At 35.3% G+C, this 24,994-nt stretch overlaps 1 protein-coding gene across 7 annotated transcripts in view; it reads right to left on the bottom strand.

Annotated features, from left to right (window-relative positions):
- SCAF8 (SR-related CTD associated factor 8) overlaps positions 1-24,994 on the bottom strand; it is a 201,286-nt gene that overhangs the window by 145,037 nt on the left and 31,255 nt on the right. For all 7 annotated transcript variants that reach the window (XR_005022199.1, XR_005022198.1, XM_036871922.1 and 4 more), the window contains 8 exons: positions 23,012-23,095; positions 17,677-17,721; positions 13,258-13,419; positions 10,869-11,022; positions 9,662-9,792; positions 7,443-7,619; positions 5,966-6,045; positions 4,104-4,221 (listed from right to left, as the gene is read on the bottom strand). Coding sequence is in view for 5 of the 7 variants with exons in the window: in XM_036871922.1 (XP_036727817.1) it covers positions 4,104-4,221; positions 5,966-6,045; positions 7,443-7,619; positions 9,662-9,792; positions 10,869-11,022; positions 13,258-13,419; positions 17,677-17,721; positions 23,012-23,095 (951 nt within the window). In the remaining 2 variants the exon portion in view is untranslated. The remainder of the gene's footprint in view (positions 1-4,103; positions 4,222-5,965; positions 6,046-7,442; positions 7,620-9,661; positions 9,793-10,868; positions 11,023-13,257; positions 13,420-17,676; positions 17,722-23,011; positions 23,096-24,994) is intronic.

The following is a 24,994-nucleotide window of genomic DNA, read 5'->3' on the forward strand; positions in this document are numbered from 1 at the left end:
GTAGAAGTCTTATTTTCCTATATACTGAAACATTTTGTCATTTCATCATCCTAAGAATTATTCCATTATTACTCATCAATTACTCCCAACTGTAGCCAAAAAGACTAAAATAATAACAACAAAAAAAATGGAATTGTTGAGAAGGGTGATTCAACAGTGAAACCATCATCATTCAGTTTTACTGCATCACCAAAAACACTGCATTATATTTCAAGAAGGTATAAATAAGACTGGCGACATATCTGTAGTCTGCTTTTAGCCTTCCTTGGACAATGGATATTTAGATGTTTCATTTTCTGTCCATAATGACAAAGAGAAGAAAACTGAAAGAAACATATTTCACAAAAAAATTTTTTTTTTTGGGCACAAAGCTTGCGGGATCTTACCTCGACCAGGGATTGAACCCGCGCCCTTGCCAGTGTAAGCACAGAGTCCAAACCACTGGACCACCATGAATTCCCAATATTTCACAATACTTAGACAAAGCAGATGATGAATGCAAAAAAAAAAAAGACAGCAGCATTCTAGACTCTAATGGTAACGGTGAAATTTAATGTTTAAGTGAAATATCAGATGGTGAGTTTTCAAATGACTGCATCCCAAACGTATTTCTCAAACTCAAGAACTGATGAGCGAAAAATGTATCTCTAAGGACAAAAATCTCTAAGGGTATTTTCATTCAATTAGTCATTCAACAGGAAGGACTTCATCTTATAGTATTTTGGAACAAGAACCTGGACTGTTCTGTTTTGTTAAAAGAACATGTGACATTTGAACTTAGTTGACATAAAAAGGTTTGCTATATATTTCAACTATATTAAAATTCCTAATTATGTTTATTTTCCCCTATCCCTTTAGTCTTGCTTTTAAATTATTTGTAAGATGACTAAAAAATATTTTTAAAAAACCAAAAAGACTCAGGTGGCAAACGACTTTTTATCCTGATATACTGATATACGTCCTTAGTATACATCCTGGTATATTCATCTCTAGTTTCTTCAACAATGTCTTCAGGCAAAGCATCAGTGATAATACTGAGGGACTTCCCTGGTGGTCCAGTGGTTAAGAATCCGCCTTCCAATGCAGGGGGCCCGGGTTCAATCCCTGGTCAGGGAACTAAGATCCCACATGCTGCGGGGCAACTAAGCCCACACCGCAACTACTGAGCCCGCGTGTCACAACGAAAGATCCTGCATGTCGCAACGAAGATCCCACATGCTGCAACTGAGACCCAACGCAGCCAAATAAATACATAAATAAATAAAGATAATATCGAAAAAAATAGAAGACAAGGATAACAGCAGCTTGCAGAGACTTTTTTCAAAGCTGGATTAACATTCACTAAGTATCACATTTTTATCACTTATAAATCTACTTTCCTCTATTTTTTCCTGTATAAGTGGCAGGAAAGACTTTGTCAAAAACCTTACTGAAATCCACACATGCTACACCTACAGCATTTTCCTAATTTATGAGTCTAATAACCTTACAACATCAACCTCAGTACCTTGAAATGCAACTCAAGTCTCTTAATGTATCACCCATCTTAGTTATCATGTTCAATTCTCCTCTTTCCATTATATTCTCCCCTATAAAAAACTACTGAAGCAAAATAAGTTACGTATTTCTGATATCCCACTGACAGCTCTTTATTAAGTGGCTGAATCTTCTATAATCTTTTTATTCCTAACATTCTTTTTAAAGCCCTTTTATTAGTCTTATCATTTTCATCATCAGCATTTCATTCTGAGTTATGACTGTGACATCTTTTGGATATCCTGATAAAACAATTATCAAAATCACAACTCCAACTTACTCAAGACAATAGAAATCATTCCTCTTATGATTGTTAGTCCCTTCACAATTCAACCATTCTCAGAAAGGGCTCCCATTTTCCACTGGTTTTCCATCATTAGATAAAAGACCTCAACCCACACCCAAGCGTGGTCAAGGCTGCAAGGAACAGAGTGGCACTAGCGAACCTATTCTTTTCTCTGAGGCGCTCTAGTAAATTTTAGGCAGCCACACGGAGCTTACTGGTAAACAAAAGTGCTTAATTTTTCTGCATGTTTCACCCCATCTTAAATACACTAAAGGCAACTGGTTTGATAGAGCCAACTACACAACTTATTAAATTTGTTACTCTGTTGATATTTACTTTTCAACTTCAAATTTGTGATAGGTTTTAAACACTATTCACCTTACGCATTAGAAAAGTTGCTTTTTTTCTTCACTACCCCCTTTTCTTCACTGCTTATTTTTGAATAAGGAGGCTTTTAAGAACATCTACTCCTTTCAAAGAGATCTTATTACTATATCTTCTAAAATTTTGGAGATGGTATAGAGTAATCAACTAAGACCAGAGTTCTTTTTTCTGTTTTTGGTTGGTGAGATTCTTAAAACAAAATCACTCTCAAGTTTTTAGTAACTTTCACTTCAGTGACTTGGTGTTAATTACAAGCTCAAGATCAAGATCAAGGTCAAGAGTACTACACCTTTACTGTCTCTGCTAAACCTTCATTCTACTGCTTCTGCTAAAACTTCTGAAATGAAACTGGAACTAAGGCAATTCAAAAGTGTCACATCTATAGCTGAAGAAATCTGTTTAGATAAACTCTTCCATTACTACTACCTCTTGCCTCTGCAACAGCTCTGACAACCTGTTTCTCTTCCTTGAGTCACAACTTGTGTTTTTCTTTAAATAACATCCAGGTTTTTTGTTGTTTTTTTTTGGGCCACACTGTGTGGCATGTGGGATCTTAGTTCCCTGACCAGGGATTGAACCCGGTCCCCTGCATTGGGAGTGTGGAGTCTTAACCACTGGACTGTCAGGGGAGCCCCCAAATGTTCTTTATTGTGCTTTGTCTTCAAGTTTCTGAATTCTCAGGCAGATATATTTTATTTTCTTGACATAAAATAATGCACCTACCCAACTACTTCTATCAGAATTATTTCTACAAAACAAGGTATGGAATTCCATTCTCATAATTCCAGGTACAAGTTCCAACATACAAATATCATCAAAATCCATTTTACATTTACTCTTTACATTAAAAGGACAAGTTCAGGGACCATCCCTTCTAAAGTAATCCTTCCCTCTTCCATAGTCCCATAGTCCTTCACATATACCTCTATTACAGAAACCAGGATTCTGCCTTGTGTTCATATAGATATATGCACTCCATTAGAGAAGAGCTTACTTGAGGCCAGACACTTCTTTGTTCATCTCTGTATGTATTACCTAACAATGCTCATACTTTAAAAATATTTGTGGTATTGTATTAAATTCATTAGAGTCAAAAAGGTTTGATTAGGAAGAAGTGTTGAGTGGGGGGAATTCCCAGAAACTCATATCCAAACAGTTTAACATCTGTAAGTATTTCTCATATAGAGCAAAAATAGGCTTTGTAATGGATTTAACCCTAGTTTCACAACAATTTGACATATTTTATCAATTCTAAGGTATGATTTTTCTTTACATTTTATCATCCCTGAAATTTAGAAGATTCTTAAAACTCCAAGGGATGTTATATATACAAGTATCTAAAAATTCTTAGCTATACATAAAATAATGGTGGGTCTTAAGACTGATGATATATGATACTAACTGCGTACTTTAACAGTGGATGTTTTGATTTCACTAAGCTTCAATTTCCTACAATGTAAATGAGATTCAAAATACCTATCGCATAAGCATTAATTGTAATCATGCCTAATAAAGCTCTTGTCACATACTAACAGTCTAATTAAAGACAGCAATCTATTTTGTCACCATCACCACCAACAACAGCAAAATCATCACTATCTTGGCTTGACAGGGAATTGAGAGGAAAGGAAAGTTTTCAGCTGTAATACTGAAACACCATCTCTGTCTTCTGTTCTCTAATTCCAGTATACTGAAATTAATGTTCTCAATGGATACATAAGTTGCCAGAAAACATTTTAATTACCAAAAAACAAAATGAAACAAAAAAACAAACAAAAACTGTAAAGGTCCTGAAAAGACTGATCTTCCTAGTAATAAACAGCTGAAGAAAAAAAATCACCAAATGACAGACCGTACACAGCAGTAACTCTAAAGACCACAAGATGGGGTTATAAACCTTTTGAGGCTGTTGCTGTTCCAGGAGTTGCTGTCTGAGATGTTCAAGATTTTGCTGCTGTAGCTGTTCTGCTATCTGATGAAAGATGGAATTGTTCACAGATTCTGAAACATGAGAACTAAAAGGAAAAACAAGTGGAAATGTATATTAAAATCCAATAAAGATAATATGATAATAACTGAATATTCGAAAAAAATATTGCAATTAAATGGAACACACTCTACTATTATGTCTACTTTTAAAATATTAACACAGAAAATAGAATACCTCAGAACATTAATACGTTAAAATAGAAATATACTCTTCAATAGTGTTTCAATAGATGGATCACATGTTAGAGATACTCTGATGAAAATCTGATATTACTGCCTCACACTATTAAAATACATATAAATTAGTACTTTTTACATTACAGCATTTTAAGAAAATCTCAATAAAACACTTATAAAAAGGGTTAAAAGTACTTAAGCACTGTCACTCTAACTCCTTCTTTAAACTATGAGACAGTGGGAAAAATGTTCCATCAATCAGTGTGTGTGAAATCTACCATCGTAATTGATTATACACTTCATAAAACGAATCTGCTTTCTTTAGAAAAGCATTCACATTATTAGGTATGTTAACAGAAACAGTGTTTAGGTAAGAGGAATTAATAATTTAACTATACTCTGGGAAATTCACACCTGGAATACACCTGGAATTCTGGGTGCCACAAGGCAAGACATGAACAAAAAAGAGGGCATCCCAAAAGGGGCAATCAGGATGGTGAGAAGTCTTGAAACAGTTCGAAAAAAGTGTACTTCATCTGGAGCAAATAAACCTAAGGGGAAGAATGATACCTATCTTCAAATACTGGAATGGCTATGTCTCAAAAGAAAATGGAGCAAATTTGTTTCCTTGCTTCAGAATGCAAAATGGATCAGTGTATAGAAAGCAAATCAAATAAGATTCAGTAACAAAAGATCATACAGTATTAACAATTACCTTCTTGTCACAGAAGGCATTAAAACAATGGATAAATAACCTATCCGGACGGTTAAAGGAGATTATTACATTGCTCAGGACACTAACCTACATGATCTCAAATGCTTCTTATAACTTTAGAATTCATAATCTAAAACATTAGTTTTTAATTTTTTCAACTAGAATCTCTATCATAAGCATATAACTGCAATTTTATATATTATATAAGTATATTTTAAATATATTATCACAATATAGAAAACTAAATAACCGCTGAAATAAGGTATCTAGAGGCTCTCCCCACTCATCATCCCTTTCCAATCCTCCCACCTTCCACCCCTACTCTCCAACATCCTCCTTCCCACTGGTCCTCTCATGAACTCTCACCGAACCTAAGGCTCTGCAGAACTGTATCACTGATTTAAAGAAAAACATACAATCCATTTCTTTAACAAACAAAATCCCTACAACCCTATTCCTTACTTCTGATTAGTCTGATCTACTCCCAGAATTTAGTATACTTCCTAGTAGTGCCCATTGGCACTAGAAGCAAACGTCTTTCCTATTATTTTAAATATTCTTACAACTGAGTTAAATAACTTAAAGCCTAATATAGACAACAGAAAATAACACAACTAGATTTATCAACACATCAATTTTCCAGTAAAGAATTTTGATATATCCCAATTATCTGCAAAGTTCTTAGGAAGAGTCAAAATAACACAGGGAAGCAACAAGCAGCAATTCCACCATCTTTCTGTAATGTGAGAGCTCAAGAGCCTGAAATAATAACTCAACTCAAAGTACACTTAGTAGCTCCATGGCAATGTCCCATACAATGTTTATAAAGATAAGAGAAAAAATTTATGGTTTATAAGGAAAAACATAATGACTCTTACAGTTGAGAAGCTGGAATTTCCTTTTTGGGTTCTTCACTATGCTCAGAATCTTCCCCAAAATCAAACCTATCCATCAACTTCTAAGTGGGTAAAAAAAAAAAAGAGAAAGAGACAAATTTAAAAGTGCTTTGCACAAATAAAAGTTGTAAATGCTATTCTGAAGGTCAATGACATCCCATTAATTTATCTCTATCATTTAAAATGTAAATGTTTCATACCATTTTATTGTTATACTCCAATAAAACATTTTATTTGAGTGGATCTTTACTTTTCTTCAAAGCATTTTGACAGACATTGCCTTATGAAGCAAAACAATCATGACACGCAGGATAAATACCAATACTCTTAACTTTATAGAAGAGAGGATTAGGATTAAAATAATTAAGTGGCTTGTCAATAGTAACATAGCTTGATTAAAAAAAAATCTAGAACTATAATCAACAGATCTGTTACTAGTGCAGTTCTCTCAGAATGCTCCACTATCTTCTAAATGATCAATTTAAAGACTTTTTGGAAGCTGCAGGCTAAAAAAGTCTAAGTCATAAGCTAATAAATCAATATTTATATTTCTATGAAAATAACAGTAGCAGAAATAAAAATAATACGGATAACACTTCCCAAGTATTATAATATTCCCATAATTAGCAAGAATATTGAGCATATCACACAAGTTAAACATAAAAGATTTTCAACTTTAAAAACACTATTCTTTAGTTAGACCTCAATTTATCACAGCATAGTAACAACTTGTAAAGAAGCTTTCCTTTGAACTTTCATATACTTTACAATTTTAATTCTAGCAGGTTAAAATTATAGGACAGACACCATAATTAATATATTTGTAACATCCATAAAATAAATCAGGAAGTATAAAAAACAATCATCTGCCTCAATAGTGAATACAGGGGGCTTCCCTGGTGGCGCAGGGGTTGAGAATCCACCTGCCAATGCAGGGGACACGGGTTCGAGCCCTGGTCCAGGAAGATCCCACATGCCGGGGAGCAACTAAGCCCGTGCGCCACGACTACTGAGCCTGCCGCTCTAGAGCCCGCGAGCCACAACTACTGAAGCCCGTGGGCCTAGAGCCCGTGCTCCGCAACAAGAGAAGCCACCGCAGTGAGAAGCCCATGCACCGCAACTAGAGAGAGCCCGCACGCAGCAACGAAGACCCAACGCAGCCAAAAATAAAACAAACAAAATAAAATTATTAAAAAAAAAATAGTGAATACACAATTTTGCTGACCAGTTATCATTAGTCAAAAGAAAATATTCTAAATGTTTCGAGTGGAATTATAAAATTACTTAATTTCTTTCAGAAATTTGAACCTTTTCTAAAATTTATATCTTATAGAGTACGATGGATGTTAAAATATAAAACAGTGCTACGGTAAAATGTAATTTACAGAATTGGAATATATATGATAGTACAGAAAATTCAGTTCCTCATACAGAACAGATCTCTTATCTTAATTTTTACCTTGTTCAAAGACACGCCCTGTTCTAGGGGATTAAGGGTGCTGGCCGCTGCGGCCGCTGCCGTGAGCTGCGCCGTAAGAGCCTGCAGCTGGACCACAAGGCCGGCGTCCAGGGCTTGCAAGATGGAAGGCTGAGGCTTCTGCTGCTGTATCTGTAAAGTCTGTATTAACTGCTGAAGCTGAGGGGAGGGCGGGCGGGAAAAAAGAAAATTACTACAAACAGGTGTTGGGTTTGTAATAAGAATACTCATCTAAAACTTTTGGTCAATAAAATTTACCATTCTACAGTCTAAAGACCAAGAAAAAATATACACTAACTTAAAACAATTTTTTTTTAAAAAGACTTTTTGTGTGTGCCATATATAACACAGTCCTTAATAAGTTTGTCTTGCTTCTGGAAAGTCAGGGAAGTTTAAACAAAATAAAATGATCATACCATGACCAACAGATAAAAAAACTCATCACAAGCAGACTTTTTTTCACTAAGCTTTTTCATCCCTTCTTCAATTAACTCAATCTCTGTAAAAGGACAAGCACTTGCAACAACTGCTTTTGCTCTCATTCAGATTTACCATCTGATAACACATTCCTGAAAGCAGCTAAGAAAATAAGAAATCTGTCCCTTGGTGCAGTCTGAAACTAAGGAAATTAAAGGTGAATAGTGTCAACAAGAGTTGAAAGCAACCCCTGTCCCCCCATTCACCCTCCCTCTTAAAAAATAGAAACAGTAGTAAGATTCTGAAGATATTTCAGTTCAGTAAACCCTATATATAACCTAGTAGTAATTAATACTTTCCTACTCAAGATCTAAACCCAAGTTAAACCTGAAAATTATCAGTTTAGAATAGAAAAACAAAAATAGAAAAGCTATTGCTAAATAAGACATTTGCACTCTTTAAGTAAAGTTCAGTTTACAGTGGGAGAAGGTAAAAATATGCACGATGACAGTAAGTAAAATAATTTCATCTGAAATAGCAACATTAAGAAACAAACTAGAGTCTTTACCTATCAAATCAACATTTACTACAAACTACTAATGTGATAGGAAAGAAACTACAAAAATACATGATAGTTGAGCTACTGCACTGAGGAAGCTCCAAAACAGACAGGATGGATGAATAAGAGGGAGGGAGAGAGGGAGGAAGGAAGAAAGGAAGGCAATATCACATTTCTCCTTTACACATTTTAAATGTTCCTTCTGACATCTCCATTTGCCCCCATAGCGCTGTTATTCTTTCAGTCACCCAGGTTCAAACACTGCAGCACCCTACTTTTTCCTCTGCTCTGACTTCATATCTTATAGATTACTGTGTCTTCTTGACTCCCTGTACTATTCTTCCAGAAAATCCACACTCTTGCCACAAATATTTTTTAAATAGATGTCTTTTAAAATGACATTTGTTTTACGAATTACTTTCAAAATATCATTATCACAAAAGGTTAGTAATTCTATAATTTAATCTAATATCCAATTCAGTTTCCCAACTGTCCCAAAAATGTAGAAACTGGATCCAATCTAAGATGATAATTGAATTGTTTTTTTACATTTGTAAATCACTAAAATGGTTCCATATTTTTTTTTTGAGATTGTCTTTTTAAAGAGTCCACAACTGTACCATTTTTCACTTATTCAGATCACAATTAATCTGGTTTTTAGAGGATAAGTTAAAAAAAAAAAAACAACAGATGCTAAAGAAAGACTATCCTCATATCTTGCCATGACTAGTTCCATTTAAAGTCTCAATTCAAATGCCACTCTGTCAAAGATGCCTTCTCCTGGCTACCCTAATTCTGACCCCTTCCCCCAAACTTAGTCACTGTAAAGACTTACCCTGTTTTAAGTCATATATCACTATCTAAATAATGTTTTATACTTCTTTATTGTTTGTCTCCCCTAAGATAGATAGGTATCTTCTCCAAGGTAGAAGACTTCCCTGCCTTGTTACTGGAATAACAATAGCACCTAGTAACGTTTGGCACAAACTGTGCGCTGAATCAATTATTTTGGTGTAGAATGAATTATCTGTAAAATAATCTTTAATGACATAGAAGTGTTCATGATGCATTACTAAATTAAAAAAAAAGCAAGTTACACAGTACTATATGTAGTGTGGTCATTTTTAAAAAATAAAACACATACTCTTTAGGTGGTACATAATGAAACAATGTGTTAGGAAAATAATGAGTTCTAAATCATTGACATAATAAAAAAGCTGCTCACCTGTTGGCCTTGAGGACTTTGTAAGATCTGAGCTACAGCTGCAAGTGTATCTGTATTTGTTATCTGAGACACCCACGGATCAGGTAAACCTTGGACCACATTGGCTGGAGTAACAGGTGTCACAGGAGTTCCTTTTAGAAAAGACATCAAACCCAACCCCAATAAATATGTAAGTACATAAATAAGACTTGGCAAGTAGAGAGATTTGTTCTGTCACTTTTATAAAATATGTACAGATTTATATAAATGTAATTTTATTGTCTCCATTTTGAAAAACCATTACAGAATTAGGTATGTTAAAACAACAACAACAATTAAAAAAAAACCGACCTAAAAGAGCTATCCATACTTGTTCTCAATTAACTAAGTTACTACTTTAAAGGAACTTACAGGGATTTCCCTGGTGGTGCAGTGGTTAAGACTACACGCTCCTAATGCAGGGGGCACAGGTTCAACCTCTGGTCACGGAACTAAGATCCCACATGCCCCACAGCATGGCCAAAAATAAAAAATAACTTAAAAAAATAAACAAAATAAAGGAGCCTATAATACTTGCAAGTCATTAAAAAATTTTACTAAAGAAGAAGATTCAATGACATAAGGAAATATTCAAAATGCAATCTTTCATGAAAAAAATTATTATAAAACAGTGTGCATAACATAAAACTATTTTTGTTCCAAAATATGTGTGTGTGTATATGTATACACACATATCAAAAACTAAATATATACCAAAATGCTAACAAATATAATTCTTGGACTATGATGAAAAATTTCAAATGTCATTTAAATACCTTAAAAAAAAAACAAAACATGATTTTGAGATTATTACTAAACATTCTTTTCTCCATTAAATAAATTTTTTCAGGTTCTCTTTATATTAGTAGTCTTAGTTCACTGGGAATATCAAGATGATATATATGCAAGTTTAAAAGATTACAGTCTAAATCAGGAAAAACTTAACTGACACACCAATTTCCAAAGCTGATTATGTTTCTAGGGATTTTAAAAACTAAGCTTTTTAATTTTTGGAGAAGGATTACACACAAATATAACTTCTGATTTTATTTTTCACATAAATTGCATTTCCTTTCATTTACCTAATGCTAGACAAATTCTCCTGCACTGTCAAATTATTATTTCATATATGAATAATCACCTGAAAAGCATGAGTAGAATATTCAGAAAATCTATCAAAGCAACATACCTGGGGTATTGCTCATAGCAGCAGTAGTACTGGCCAAAACAGGTGTGACAACTGGAGGAGGAATCCCCGCTGCCATATCCAAAAGAGGTTGAATAATCTCACTTTTAAATACATTATTCTTCTGCCATAAGTTTAATACTCTCACTATTTTACTCTAGAGGAAAAAAGAAAAATGATATTTTGTTTTTTTTGCTTTCAAAACCTTAGCACAGTCATATCATAGAGGCTACTTGGGCAGTAGATAGGAAAGATGGATTAAAATACTGCTATGATACTTTCCAGCCCTGAAATTATGTTTCCATAATTTTGCATTTATTAACTTTAACTCACTTGCAAAAATATTCATTCTGATGAATATACAAGTTAATGAAAGCAATATTTAGCAGAAAGAAGGAAGGAACAGTAACTAGGTTTCTCCTTGTACATGAACACTAATGAGATGGTTACAGTTAGCTGGAGAACTGTGTTACGGATTCTGAGGCTTAGCACTAAAGTTATATTTACTGTTGATTTTAATTTTATCTTTTAAAAAAGTAACTTCAAGAGAAAAGCCCTATCTTATGTGACTTTAAAAAAATTTTTTCATTTTAAAACTATCTAAGAACAAGAAAGGGTATTTCCTCACATAAGAATTTAACCAAATTTACTTTCTGCCACCACTGTTCAGCATATAAAAGTTCTGTAAACAGCAGTAAGTATTAGTTACTGACTACTGTAATGCTACTTAACTCCAGTAGAATAATTTAAATGACAGAGGCTGAAATTAAGTATTAAAAAGAGCCTTTTGTTAAATAATCTATTTTGTAATAGTAAAATAAGGAATTTTTAAGAATATCTGGTTCACCTTTAAATCACTCACAATATTATATCGACATATTTTCAAACTATGTCCAAGCTAAATTAACATGCAAATTTTTGTATTTCAAATGAAGCATAAAAAAGTTACACAAAGAATGCTTCATATCTTCTATTTTTCCAAAGATGTGGGCACTAAGAAAGTGCCTTATATTTTTTTGCTTTACATAAAAAAATCTCCCAGTTCCCAAGATACTCATCAAGCACTAAAAGTAGTCCCCGTCTGGTAAGTATCATTCTATGTATCTACCTACACACAAACAAATAATGCCTCTCCTTCATGGAGTTTATGCACTGAGATTACAGTAGCAATGTAATCTTTCCTACTATGGTTATTAAAAAAAATTCCTATATACTAAACTTTATTATAAATGAGAAACATTATTATTATGAAATCTACAAATTCAAGACTGACTTGTTCATTGTAATTGATAGAAATCCAAGTCCAAACTAGTGAAATTCCTAAATCAAAGTGTTTAAGTTACTTCAAAAAATGTTTATATAAAATTTCAAATGAGTTATTTTAGGTGGGATTCTAAGGCATCTGCTTTAAGTCTCAACTGTGATGGGTTACTTAAAAACTAGAAGCATTCTTTCTGCCTGCATAGAATTATCAACGTACCAAAGTTAATTAAAAGAAACAAATCTGCTTCAAGAAGCATATCCAAGAACAGTTTACAAAGAATGATACAATGATAAATTTATCTCCATATCTATCTATTATAACAAGACTTTTTTTGTTTCAAAACTGTACAATAGTTATTAAAAATAAAAACTACCTAATCTTGTACTTGAGGGAAGGTAAAAGATTTGTGGTGAGCTTTTAAGTTTTGTGGCTCTTCCTCAGAGTAACAGTTAGTCTTCACCTGTTTGTTCCTTTTCCTACAAAATCAATACTGCAATCAACTCTGTCAGAAAAAGGACACTAAATTTCCAAATCAACATCCAAGATACATAACCTTCTACTATCTTTGAGCACCTATGAGGATAAACAGCGCCTTTTTATTCTCCCTCAGGTTCCAAAGCTTTTGTTTCATGTGGGATAGAATATTTATTCATTCAGATAGAGCAGACCCACTAGTGTGGTTTCTAGCACTAAGAAAACTCTACCATGACAAAGGAATTTTGATATGCAGTTATTTTCTATTAATTATTTGGTAAATCCATTTTTCACAGACACTAAATAGGTAAATATCAGCTCATGTCAAATAATCAAAATTCTGAATTGGTTGTGCGTGTAAATAAATAAGATTTTAGGATAATTCCAAATGCTTATTAGAGCCAGTTTCTTTAACACCAACTGCTTCAATAAATTAAAAAGTAGCAAAATCAACTATATCTTTCCACTCTGTTTAAGAAAAGTCTAATAACAAAAAGGAACATGGAGAGTGCGATAACTAAATATTCAAATTCGGAATAACAAAGAGTAAACAATAACATAAAATGATAAAATTAAGATAATGTAAAGAGTCTCATTAAGACCAAAAAGGTAATTACTGTAGTGACTTAAAAAAAAAGAAAAAAGGCAGCATACCTTGTCGTCTCCAGGGCAACGATATAAATTCTGGAAAGTGCTAATGATGTTATTACTAAATCTGGGTGCAAACACATCCTTTTCTTGACCAAACTGATGTCGAGATTGTCGTACAATAGAGTCAATAACATAAAGTCCAGGTACCTTGTATTCTGGTTTACACTGGAGAAAAAAAGAGTGGGAAGGGAAGCAAATGAGAAGGTTAAAATTCTTGATATACAAATGTCACCATAAATCCTATACAAACACAAAAACACTGCTCATGCTGAGGTGATGAACATTCGAGGTTGACTATTCCACACCGTCTGTCTCTGGAATGGCATTTGAAAGAATCTACTTTGGCTACTCTACATATGTAGTTCAACTGCCAATCACCTAAGTTCTGAAATAGCACTGAGTAACTGGCTTGAACAATAAAAAACAAAAGGTAAGGTACTGTTATAATAAAAAAAAATTTGTTTAATGATTTTGAAAAGCCAAATAAAAGGAAGTAGCAAGTTCAGGAAAGAAAAGCACTGGTAAAAGCATTGCCAACATGCCTTAGACTTCGTCTGAAACATATAGGGAAAGGATTTCTGCACTAATGAAGGAACAAATCAAATGACAAATTATAACATTCCAAACACAATGAACCCAAAGTTTCAAAACTTTTCTCAAATACCACACCTATACAAAAGACAAGACACTACCATTATGATTCTAGGAATCTATCCTATGAAAACATTTTTTAGCTACTCCACTGATCAATGTTTCTCAGCCTTATCCATTACCCAATCTGAAGAATATGAAAGTCTCCTACTTTCCTGAGCACAAGGAAGAATCCTTTCACTATCAAGCTCACTGCTTCGATTTCTTCCATATCCAGAAGCATAAGAACACCTGCCTCCCAAACATATACTGATTAAAATGAAATTATGGCTGCAAAAAGCAGGTTCAAATTCTGGGTGTAACTAGGTAAGTATTTCACCCAAAGTAATTTCATAGAAATCATATATGGACTAAATCAAAATTGCATTCTTGAAAAACTTCCTGGAAACCCAAGGACCAGTGGGTAAAGGATTCTCAATCCATGTCCAACACACACATACATGTTTCTAAACAGGATTTTCAGTCAAGACAATGAGTGATTTCATTCTGCAAAAAGACTAGATGACTCTTCATTTGTTCCTTCAAATCCCTTTTAAGAACCTTCTCTTTAAGGTCATTATTAAGAAAATGAAGAAACCTTTAGCACCAATTCACAAGTATCTACTGCAAGGTTCTGGCTGTTTAGTACTTGAAACATTTAATAAAAGGGCAGTAATGCTGGTGACTGGACATTAAAGTTTTAGGTTTAACCGACCAAAAAGGTTCAAAACTGTCTGCTCTGTTGAAAGTTATTGTTTTAAAAGTCTGAAATAGTTTCTTCCCTCATGTTCCCCCCAAATCTAGCATATCTGTCCCTCAGTTCATATATTTGGCCAAGGCTATTTTCCTTTGACTACCATACATTCAAAGAAATATTTACCTAGCCAGGCAAATAATACAACCAGTAAAGAAAATAAAATTTTTTAAATTTAATGAAAAGCAAGACATCTCTGTTAAAAATCATCTATTTCCCAATGCCGAAAACACAGATAAAATAATCTGATATATAATCTGTTACTTTATAGAAATGATTATCTTGAGACTAAGGCTAAATAAAATTTATAAGTTGCTGGTAAGAGTTATTAAAATTAATACTGAATGGTAAGTAATAAAAGCGATTAATGCAGTGAGTTTTGTTTAAACAAATACACCTTTTTCTTTGATTTATAATAAAAACTCGATTATAAACTCACAATGCATAAGAATCATGAGTACATAACACAATAAATGGGCCTTCCTCGCCTACTGTGAAGATTCCAAAGCTTCAAAAATGTTAGCAGTTTTAGTATTAAGCTATAAAGGTAATTCTTCTTCCAGCGTATCTTTAGAAGCACTATATTAACATGTTATGGTACAGAATTTCCTTCACTGATAGACTAGGCACTTTTATGTGTCTGCCACATAAAATGGCAAAAAAAAATTATGTATGATTTAAACGTTGTAGAAGTTTTAAAATTACAATATTTGGTAAACTTAGCTAAGTCACCAACTAGAAACTTGAGAGAAGAATTAAGACCAAAAAATCTGAAATGTTTTCAATCTCTTTTTCAAGTTCTAGCAGTACTGAAAACACAAGAATTCCTAAGACTCCGATGTCACGAGGTATTTGTCACACTCTGAATAACAACTGTGGCCGTACTAACAGAGCACGAAATGATGTTGACAGCAGCACGTAAGAAAAGAGGGCCGTCGCAGGAAACAGTTACACCTAATACCAAACGCATTCCCACAGTGAACAGTGCATACTTCCAACAGAAGGAGAGGAAAAGGAACCATTCTGAGACAGCCCGAGCATTCAGTTCTTAACAAGGTCTTCTCTCAGGAGAAACTTTTTAACCAGAGCCTAACTTGCCGAGGTTTTATCAGAGCCTAACTAACCCACACTTAGGGAAACAGAACCTGCATTTCAACAAGATCTCTAGGTAATTCCTGTGCACAAAAATAGTTTAAGAAGCACTGTTTAGACACTGAACCTTTTTAAAAAGATTTTTAAAAGCTTTAGAACAATGAAATTTTCCAATCACCAACATTTGTATTTTCTAGTTGGATTTACCTAAAACACAGCATACGTGTTATTTTACCCCATGCCTTAAGCTTCAATTCACGAGTTGTTCACCTCAAAATATGTTTTACCAATACTTTAAGTTTTGAGAGAACAAGACTTTAAGAGGAAAAAAGCTGAATCACATAAAGGTTAACTGATCTATTCAAGATTATCTAGCTGGTTTAGTGACACAGTAATATCACTTTGATTCACGCTCCAGTCAACTATTTTCGTTCAAGAAGCACACTGCAACCTTGCCAAGTCCTTAATGCCATTTACCTCTGACCCTCAAACTGGTTCTGCTTACATCTAGGCATGAACAATGGGCAGAATACAAAACCTAAATTCAATTACAGATTTCCTACAGTATAATTTTACAAGTTATAAAAGTTACGTACTCCTGCCAAAAAAACATGGCACAAATAGGGCACTGATCACAAGGAAGGGGCAAAGAAATATAATCTAGTCACCTCGGGCCCTGGTTACAAAAAAATTACTAAGTGTATGCCAAACAGCTGTTTTCAACTTCATCTCCCTCTGCTTACCCTGGAAAATGGAACTTCAGGTCTATATAATAAGATGTAGGATGTGTAATGCCCTAATGGATGAGACAAAATGAATCAGCAGAAGGAAAGTGGCTGGTATTTTTACTACATTTTACTACATCTTATCTAAAAGAAAGACTGCTCTCTAAGCATTCAGCTTCAAATAACAAGGGAGAATTTCTTTAAAGGCTATAAAAAATAATGAATCTATAATTTCATTAAAAATCAGTCATGGGGCTTCCCTGGTGGCGCAGTGGTTGAGAATCTGCCTGCTAATGCAGGGGACACGGGTTCGAGCCCTGGTCTGGGAAGATCCCACATGCTACAGAGCAACTGGGCCTGTGAGCCACAACTACTGAGCCTGTGCATCTGGAGCCTGTGCTCCGCAACAGGAGAGGCCACGATAGTGAGGCCCGCGCACCGCAATGAAGAGTGGCCCCCGCTTGCCGCAACTAGAGAAAGCCCTCACGCAGAAATGAAGACCCAACACAGCCATAAATAAATAAATTAATTAATTAATTTAAAAAAAAAAACCGCAAATGAGTTAAAAAAAAAAAATCAATCATATTGGGGGGCTTCCCTGGTGGCACAGTGGTTAAGAATCCACCTGCCAATGCAGGGGACACGGGTTCGAGCCCTGGCTGGGAAGATCCCACATGCCGCGGAGCAACTAAGCCCGTGCGCCACAACTACTGAGCCCGCGGTCTACAGTCCATGAGCCACAACTACTGAGCCCGCGTGCTGCAACTACTGAAGCCCGCGTGCCTAGAGCCCGTGCGCTGCAACAAGAGAAGCCACCGCAATGAGAAGCCTACGCACCGCAACGAAGAGTAGCCCCCACTCGCCGCAACTAGAGAAAGCCCGCGCGCAGCAACAAAAACCCAACACGGCCAAAAAAATTAGTTAATTAATTAATTAATTAATTATTTAAAAAATCAATCATATTGAAACATTTTCTTCAAGGGATGGATGCTCACTATGGCAACGGAAATTAACAAAAACATCTATCTGAAAGCTTTTTAGAATTATCCAAAAGGCACTTTCATTTTATTTCTTAATCAGATATTAAAACAAATGGAATCACTTTTGAACAGTCCATCAAAACAATTTAAACTTGGGTATTTGATTTAAAAGAGAAGAGCGCAGGCCATTAATCTATAGTTACAGAACATTTAGCATATACATAGAAAATTATATACTTACTTTCTGAATGAATTTCTCAACACTCTGTACCACATGTTTATAGAACTAAAAGAAAAAAAAAGAAATGTGGTTTTAAATGTTTGATTACAACTTTCCTGCTAAACATACGGTTTAACATAGCTTCAAAGGTCTATCAGAGCAATGAATTTTAATCATGAATTTTGATTAACTTCATGATTAAACTAGCTATGATTAGTAAAGGGTTCTTCAAGTAGGTATATGATCAGTAAATCCAAAGTGTGTTACGTTAACACAGATACAAAAGAATTCTATTACAGTCTTTAAGAAAGCAAACTTTCACAAATAGGTTGACAGCAAAATACTGGTGGTAAGACACTGGTAGATGTACATTCTTCCTTCCTTGAAAAAAAGTAAAGATCTCCTTTAGTATCGTTTTATTGGCTAAATTAGGTTAGTACTAGAAAAATCAAGTAACTGAAAATAAAGAGCATTAATAAATGTGTGCAAGGGAGATGTTTTCAACTTCATTATCTTCTTCTGCTTCTCCTGGAAAATGGAACTGCAAGTATATATAACAAACCTAGTGGCAAGACGGGAATAAAGACACAGACCTACTAGAGAATGGACTTGAGGATATGGGGAGGGGGTGGGGTGAGATGTGACAGGGTAAGAGAGTGTCATGGACATATATACACTACCAAATGTAAAATAGATAGCTAGTGGGAAGCAGCCGCATAGCACAGGGAGATCAGCTCGGTGCTTTGTGACCACCTAGAGGGGTGGGATGGGGAGGGTGGGAGGGAGGGAGATGCAAGAGGGAAGAGAAATGGGAACATATTGTATATGTATAACTGATTCACTTTGTTATAAAGCAGAAGCTAACACACCATTGTAAGGCAATTATACTTCAATAAAGATGTTTAAAAAAAAAAAAAAAACACAGAGATGCATAATGTTTTAATGGATCAGCCAAAATGAATCAGCAGGAAGAGAAGTGAGCACACACATTAAAAATTAGAAATGGGCTTCTATCAATTATGTGAAAGCTTAGATTTAAGTTTTATGAAACAATGCTATGAATAAACCTGAAAATAAGTAAGATGAAATTTACAGGTTAAACAAAAATTATTTGGAATTTGTACCTAATTTAATTTTAATAGCTCAATGGCAACTGCACAATCAGCACATTTCTGTTTAAAAAACTATCCTGGGGCTTCCCTGGTGGTGCAGTGGTTGAGAATCTGCCTGCCAATGCAGGGGACACGGGTTCGAGCCCTGGTCTGGGAAGATCCCACATGCCACGGAGCAACTGGGCCCGTGAGCCACAATTACTGAGCCTGCGCGTCTGGAGCCTGTGCTCCGCAACAAGAGAGGCCGCGATGGTGAGAGGCCCGCGCACCGCGATGAAGAGTGGTCCCCACTTGCCGCAACTAGAGAAAGCCCTCACACAGAAACGAAGACTCAACACAGTCATAAATAAATAAATAAAAGAACGTGAATTTCTAAAAAAAAAAAAAAAAAAAAAAACCTATCCTGAATTATACTTCTATTTATATTTCTGATCCCATGAATTATGCTCCTAAGGGACATCCCCTTAGACTGAAGAGACACAAGAACTTTCAACTGAACTGAAGCAAGAAATCCAACAATTATAAAGTCAAAAACAAAGGAAAACCGGGACTTCCTTGGTGGTGCAGTGGTTAAGACTCCATGCTTCCAATGCAGGGGGCCCAGGTCTGATGCCTGGTCAGGGAACTAGATCCCACGTGCATGCTGCAACTATGAGTTCGCATGCTGCAACTAAGACCTGGCATGCATGCATAAATAAATAAATAAATAAATGTATATAAAAAGGCGTATTTTAAAAAAAAGGAAAATCTCATTATTCATATTCACCAAATCAAAATCTACAATAAAAGTTTCCTTACTACAAAGTAACAGTTTATGCTACAGTTTAAGTTACTTAAGTAAAAAAAAGCCAAACACACACCAGTCAGAATGGCCATCATCAAAAAATCTAGAAACAATAAATGCTGGAGAGGGTGTGGAGGAAAGGGAACACTCTTGCACTGTTGGTGGGAATGTAAATTGATACAGCCACTATGGAGAACAGTATGGAGGTTCCTTAAAAAACTAAAAATAGAACTACCATACGACCCAGCAATCCCACTACTGGGCATATACCCTGAGAAAACCATAGTTCAAAAAGAGTCATGTACCAAAATGTTCACTGCAGCTCTATTTACAATAGCCAGGACATGGAAGCAACCTAAATGTCCATCGACAGATGAATGGATAAAGAAGATGTGGCACATATATACAATGGAATATTACTCAGCCATAAAAAGAAATGAAATGGAGGTATTTGTAATGAGGTGGATGGAGTTAGAGTCTGTCATACAGAGTGAAGTAAGTCAGAAAGAGAAAAACAAATACAGTATGCTAACACGTATATACGGAATTTAAGGAAAAAAAAAAAAAAAAAGGCCACGAAGAACCTAGTGGCAAGACGGGAATAAAGACACAGACCTACTAGAGAATGGACTTGAAGATATGGGGAGGGGGTGGGGTGAGATGTGACAGGGTGAGAGAGTGGCATGGACATATATACACTACCAAATGTAAAATAGATAGCTAGTGGGAAGCAGCCGCATAGCACAGGGAGATCAGCTCGGTGCTTTGTGACCACCTACAGGGGTGGAATGGGGAGGGTGGGAGGGAGGGAGATGCAAGAGGGAAGAGATATGGGAACATATTGTATATGTATAACTGATTTACTTTGTTATAAAGCAGAAGCTAACACACCATTGTAAGGCAATTATACTTCAATAAAGATGTTTAAAAAAAAAAAAAAAAAAAAAAGCCGAACAACTACTTAGAAGTTATTAGGCACTTTATAAGTAACTAAACATTTAAAATCAATATATAAAATAGTAATTACACATTGAGTGGTTCTGAATAAATAATAATTTTTCTGGAAGACATCTTGGCAGTGCTTCTTGCTTCTAGTTACTTAATGTACTATATGTAATTCAGAGTAAAACAACTTACTGTTAATTCAAAGATTCTCAACTCACATAGGCCTTCTTCCACAATAGGTTATCAGAGGTTTTGTTGACAGTGTGCAGTGTTAACGAGCACCCAGAAAAATAATCATGTCTCTAAACATTGACGGAAAGCCAATGACTTACCTTAATATGAAACACAGTATCATCTAAATCTGATTTAAAAGACAGTTCAAATATCAACTTACATATGTATCAAATGCAGTTTAAATTAATACAGTACTGCAAAACAGTTGGTCTGAACTCTTCAAAAATGTCAATGTAATGAAAAAGAAAACAAAAACAAAACAAAGCAAAAAGGCTGGGTGACAGGATAAATAAATGACAGGATCTCGACTGGATCCTGAAAATGCACAGGTGCAGGTGCTAAAGTTAATACTGAGACAACTGGTAAATGAAAGTGTAGATTATATATTAGATAATAATATTATGTCAAAGTGAAATTTCTTGCACATGATGTGTATTTGGTTACCTAGGAAATCTCTTTGCTTTAGGACATTCAAATTCAAGTATTTAGGGACTACGTGCTATTCTCAATGAACACTGAAACGAACTCTCAAATGATTCAGCCAAAAAACCGTGAAACTGCATGTGTACGTGCTTCAGTGTGTGTGTGTGGGTGTACGTGCACGCGCGTGTGTAGAAATAAACCAAATGTAGCAAGATATTAACACCTGGCGAATCTAAGAGGCTATGTGTTGCTCATTATATTTTGCAACATATTTGTGTTTTTTCAAAATTAAAAACATTAAGACAGTACCAATAAATCAAAATAGTACAGTATAACATGTTTGGACTCTTGAGAGAAAATCAAAATCTAACTGTTTTTATTCTGACTGTTGCAAATTACTTCTCTTAGACCTTTCCAACATCTGAAAAATGGAAATAATGTTAATACCTATTCCTTAGTCTTCTAATTAAAAAGTATTCTGTTCAACAAAAGGTTATATTAAATGCATCAATTATTAATTTTCACCGAATAAAAATGATAATAATATACACGTTCACATACTCTCAGGATCATGACCATAAAAATCAGATCACAATGAAGAAGCGTATAAAGCAAGCAGAAGAGACTGACATTCTATATTGAGTGTATCAGGTAAACTGAAAAACCACTTCTTTGAAGAATTCTACCTTAAATGTGTCTACTGGTCACTGTCCTTATCCCCTCTTTGATATTCTGCACATAAATACAGGGATTTGAACAATAATACTGTCAGATATTAATTATAAGTTTGAAAACTAAGTTTGGGGCATTAGAACACTGCAAAATCAACTACCTAAATTTTCTCTTAGTAGTGATTCTCTGTAAAGAAGAATTCGTTAACTCTAACAAATAATGCTATTAGTGAAAGACAATTTATTCAGGGAATTGCCTGGTGGTCCAGTGGTTAGGACTAGGCGCTGTCACTGCCGGGACCTGGGTTTGATCCCTGATCGAGGAACTAAAATCCCGTAAGCAGCGAAGTGTGGCCAAAAACAAACAAACAAAAAAGACGACTTACTTAAATAATGGTGCTTTTGGTTATGAGCTAATGCTCAGAGTAGGAAAACATATCACCAAATATCTATAGGTTAATACCTACTTAATTAAAAATAAGCACTCACTCATTCTCAATTTTAACAACCCTACTAGAGCAGGGAGTCTTAGCTTTGGGGACAAGAACATTTTGGAGAGATGTCTATGGTCGAGCTTCATAAGGTCCCTAAAACCAAGAAATTTTATGCAAAATTCTGTACATATGTGTATTTCTCTAGAGATGACCCAACCTTTTCCTGAGATTTTCAGAAGTATCCATAAGTCAAAACCACTGTTATCAGAACAATGGCTAAATACCTGTGGCCTCTTCCCACAGTTTAAATGTCCTATGTACAATGAAGCCCAATTATTTTCCATAATGGCCCATTTTTAAATCTATAATACAATCAGTAAGAAAAAGAATACATTAATTTTTTTAAAGAAACCTCTTCTTAACTTGTATTTCAAGATTCTGTAAAGTCAGTGTGACAAATAACAATGTTAAACACATTCTCCACAAAGTGGCTACATCTAAAATCTTACCTAAGAAAAATAAGGGAAAATGATTGCTTCCAAGTTTATGGAAGAATATTTATCAAGATATTAAGTGTTTATCTCTAGGTGAGAGTTTGCAGGTGACAGATTTTCATTTTTGTGTTTTTTCCCTTGAACATGTACTAACTCTGAAAAGAGGAAGAAAACATATAATCTATAAAAATCATCCCTCCTCCAAAATATTAGTGTAGTATTTCCTTTGAAAAACACAAGAGTAAAATGTGTTACTCACCTTAATAGCTTTGATGGCTGCTTTAGTAATTTGGGTCATTTTCGCTTTAGAAATGGGTGGCTTGTAGTCATTCAGGGAATACAACTGATGAAAAAGAAGAACAAATTTTAAACACAGCAAAACTAATGGTCTCTACGCAATTACATGAAATTACCAACCATTTCTATTTTTATATCCTCAATGAAATTAAAGTGCTGCTTTTCTTTTAAAAATCAAGTTCAACATTACTAGCCAACAAGCAAATACAAATCAAAACCACAATGAGATTATCACTTTACACTTACTTGCTTATAATCAAAAAGACAAGTGTTAGCAAGGATGTAGAGAAATGAACCCTTATCCGTAAAATGGTGCAGCAGCTTTGGAAGACATTTCGGCAGTTTTTCGAAAAATGAAAAATAATATGTAATATGACTCAGCAATTCCACTCCCAGGTATATACCCAACAGAGGTGAAAATATACGTTCCCATAAAAACTTGTACACAAACGGTCACTGCAGCATTATTCATAAAAAATTCATTTAAAAAGTGGAAACCACCTAAATGTCCATCAACTGAGGAATGGACAAACAAAATTTCTTCTACCCATTCAATGAAATATTAGCCATGAAAATGCAATGAAGTGCAATGAATACATGCTACAACATGGATGAACCTTGAAAACATGCTCAGTTTAAAAAGCCTTATTTAAAACATGTTACAGAATTGCATTTATACGAAATGTCCAGAAAAGGCAAATCTATTGGTGACTGTCTACAGCTGGGGGAGCTGGGGAGAAATGAGGAGTGATAACTAATGAGTAAAGCATGTTTTTTAGGTGACGAAAATATTCTAAAATGGACTGTGGTGATGACTGCACAACCATACTAAAAACCACTGAATTATACACTTTCAATTGGTTAATTGTGTGGTATGTGAATTATATCTCAATATAATTGTTCTTAGAAGTCAAGGGATCTAATGTTTAGCAATAATCCCACCCCCCCGCCCCAAATTTTTGTTTCAAGATTTCTCATATACACAAAGGATAATAATACTGCTTAGAGAGAAAATGGATGAAGACAAGGTGGGGAAATCAGGCAAAAGACAAATAACTAAGCTTAAATAAATACTGACGAAAACTGGTACTAAACGATGCTGGGAATTTAACTACAATGCTATAAGATATTAACTAGAAGCCTGGACACTAAGCTTTGGCCCTCAGAATGTCGCAAAAACAACTTGAACAGACTTTCAAAGCAACTCAAAACAACACTGGTTGGTTAAACAACTAGGGAGCCCTCTATGGCAGGGGTCCCCCACCCCCGGGGCGGGACTGCAGTGGTCCGCGGCCTGTTAGGAACCGGGCCGCGCAGCAGGAGGCGAGCGGCGGGCGAGTGGGCAGAGCTCCATCCGCTGCTCCCCGTCACTCCCGTTCCCGCCTGAACCATCCATCCCGGCCCCCCGACCCCGTCCACGGAAAAACCGTCTTCCACGAAACCAGTCCCTGGTGCCAAAAAGGCTGGGGACCACTGCTCTATAGCCTTTGCTCCAGCAGCCCTTATAACCTATTCATCATTGAATTCTATTGATTTTTACCCAGTTTCTTCCATGTGTGTCTCCTCTTCTCCCTCCAACCACCACCAGGACCACAGTCCAAATTACCTTCATCGCGCACACTGAGATGGCATGCCTATCTTTTCAAAAACTAATCTGATCAGGTGACTGATGCTCACCTACTTCCTCTACCACCCTAAAAAGTTCAATGACTTCCCACTCTTTGGAGATACACAAAAATCTACACATACAAGGCCCTTGCCTGATCTAATTCCTGTCTACCTTTCCAGTCTCATCTCACACCATGCTCCTCTCCCCAGCTCTCTGCCCTAGGCACGATGGTCTTTTTTCAGTTCCCTGACACAGAGCCTTTAAAAATGGGCTTGTTTCCTCTATTTGGAATAGAACTAGGGCCTCCCTACTAGTTTATGCATACTCGTTCATCTG

Source organism: Balaenoptera musculus, chromosome 12 (genome assembly GCF_009873245.2).
Source record: "Balaenoptera musculus isolate JJ_BM4_2016_0621 chromosome 12, mBalMus1.pri.v3, whole genome shotgun sequence".
NCBI lineage: Eukaryota > Metazoa > Chordata > Mammalia > Artiodactyla > Balaenopteridae > Balaenoptera > Balaenoptera musculus.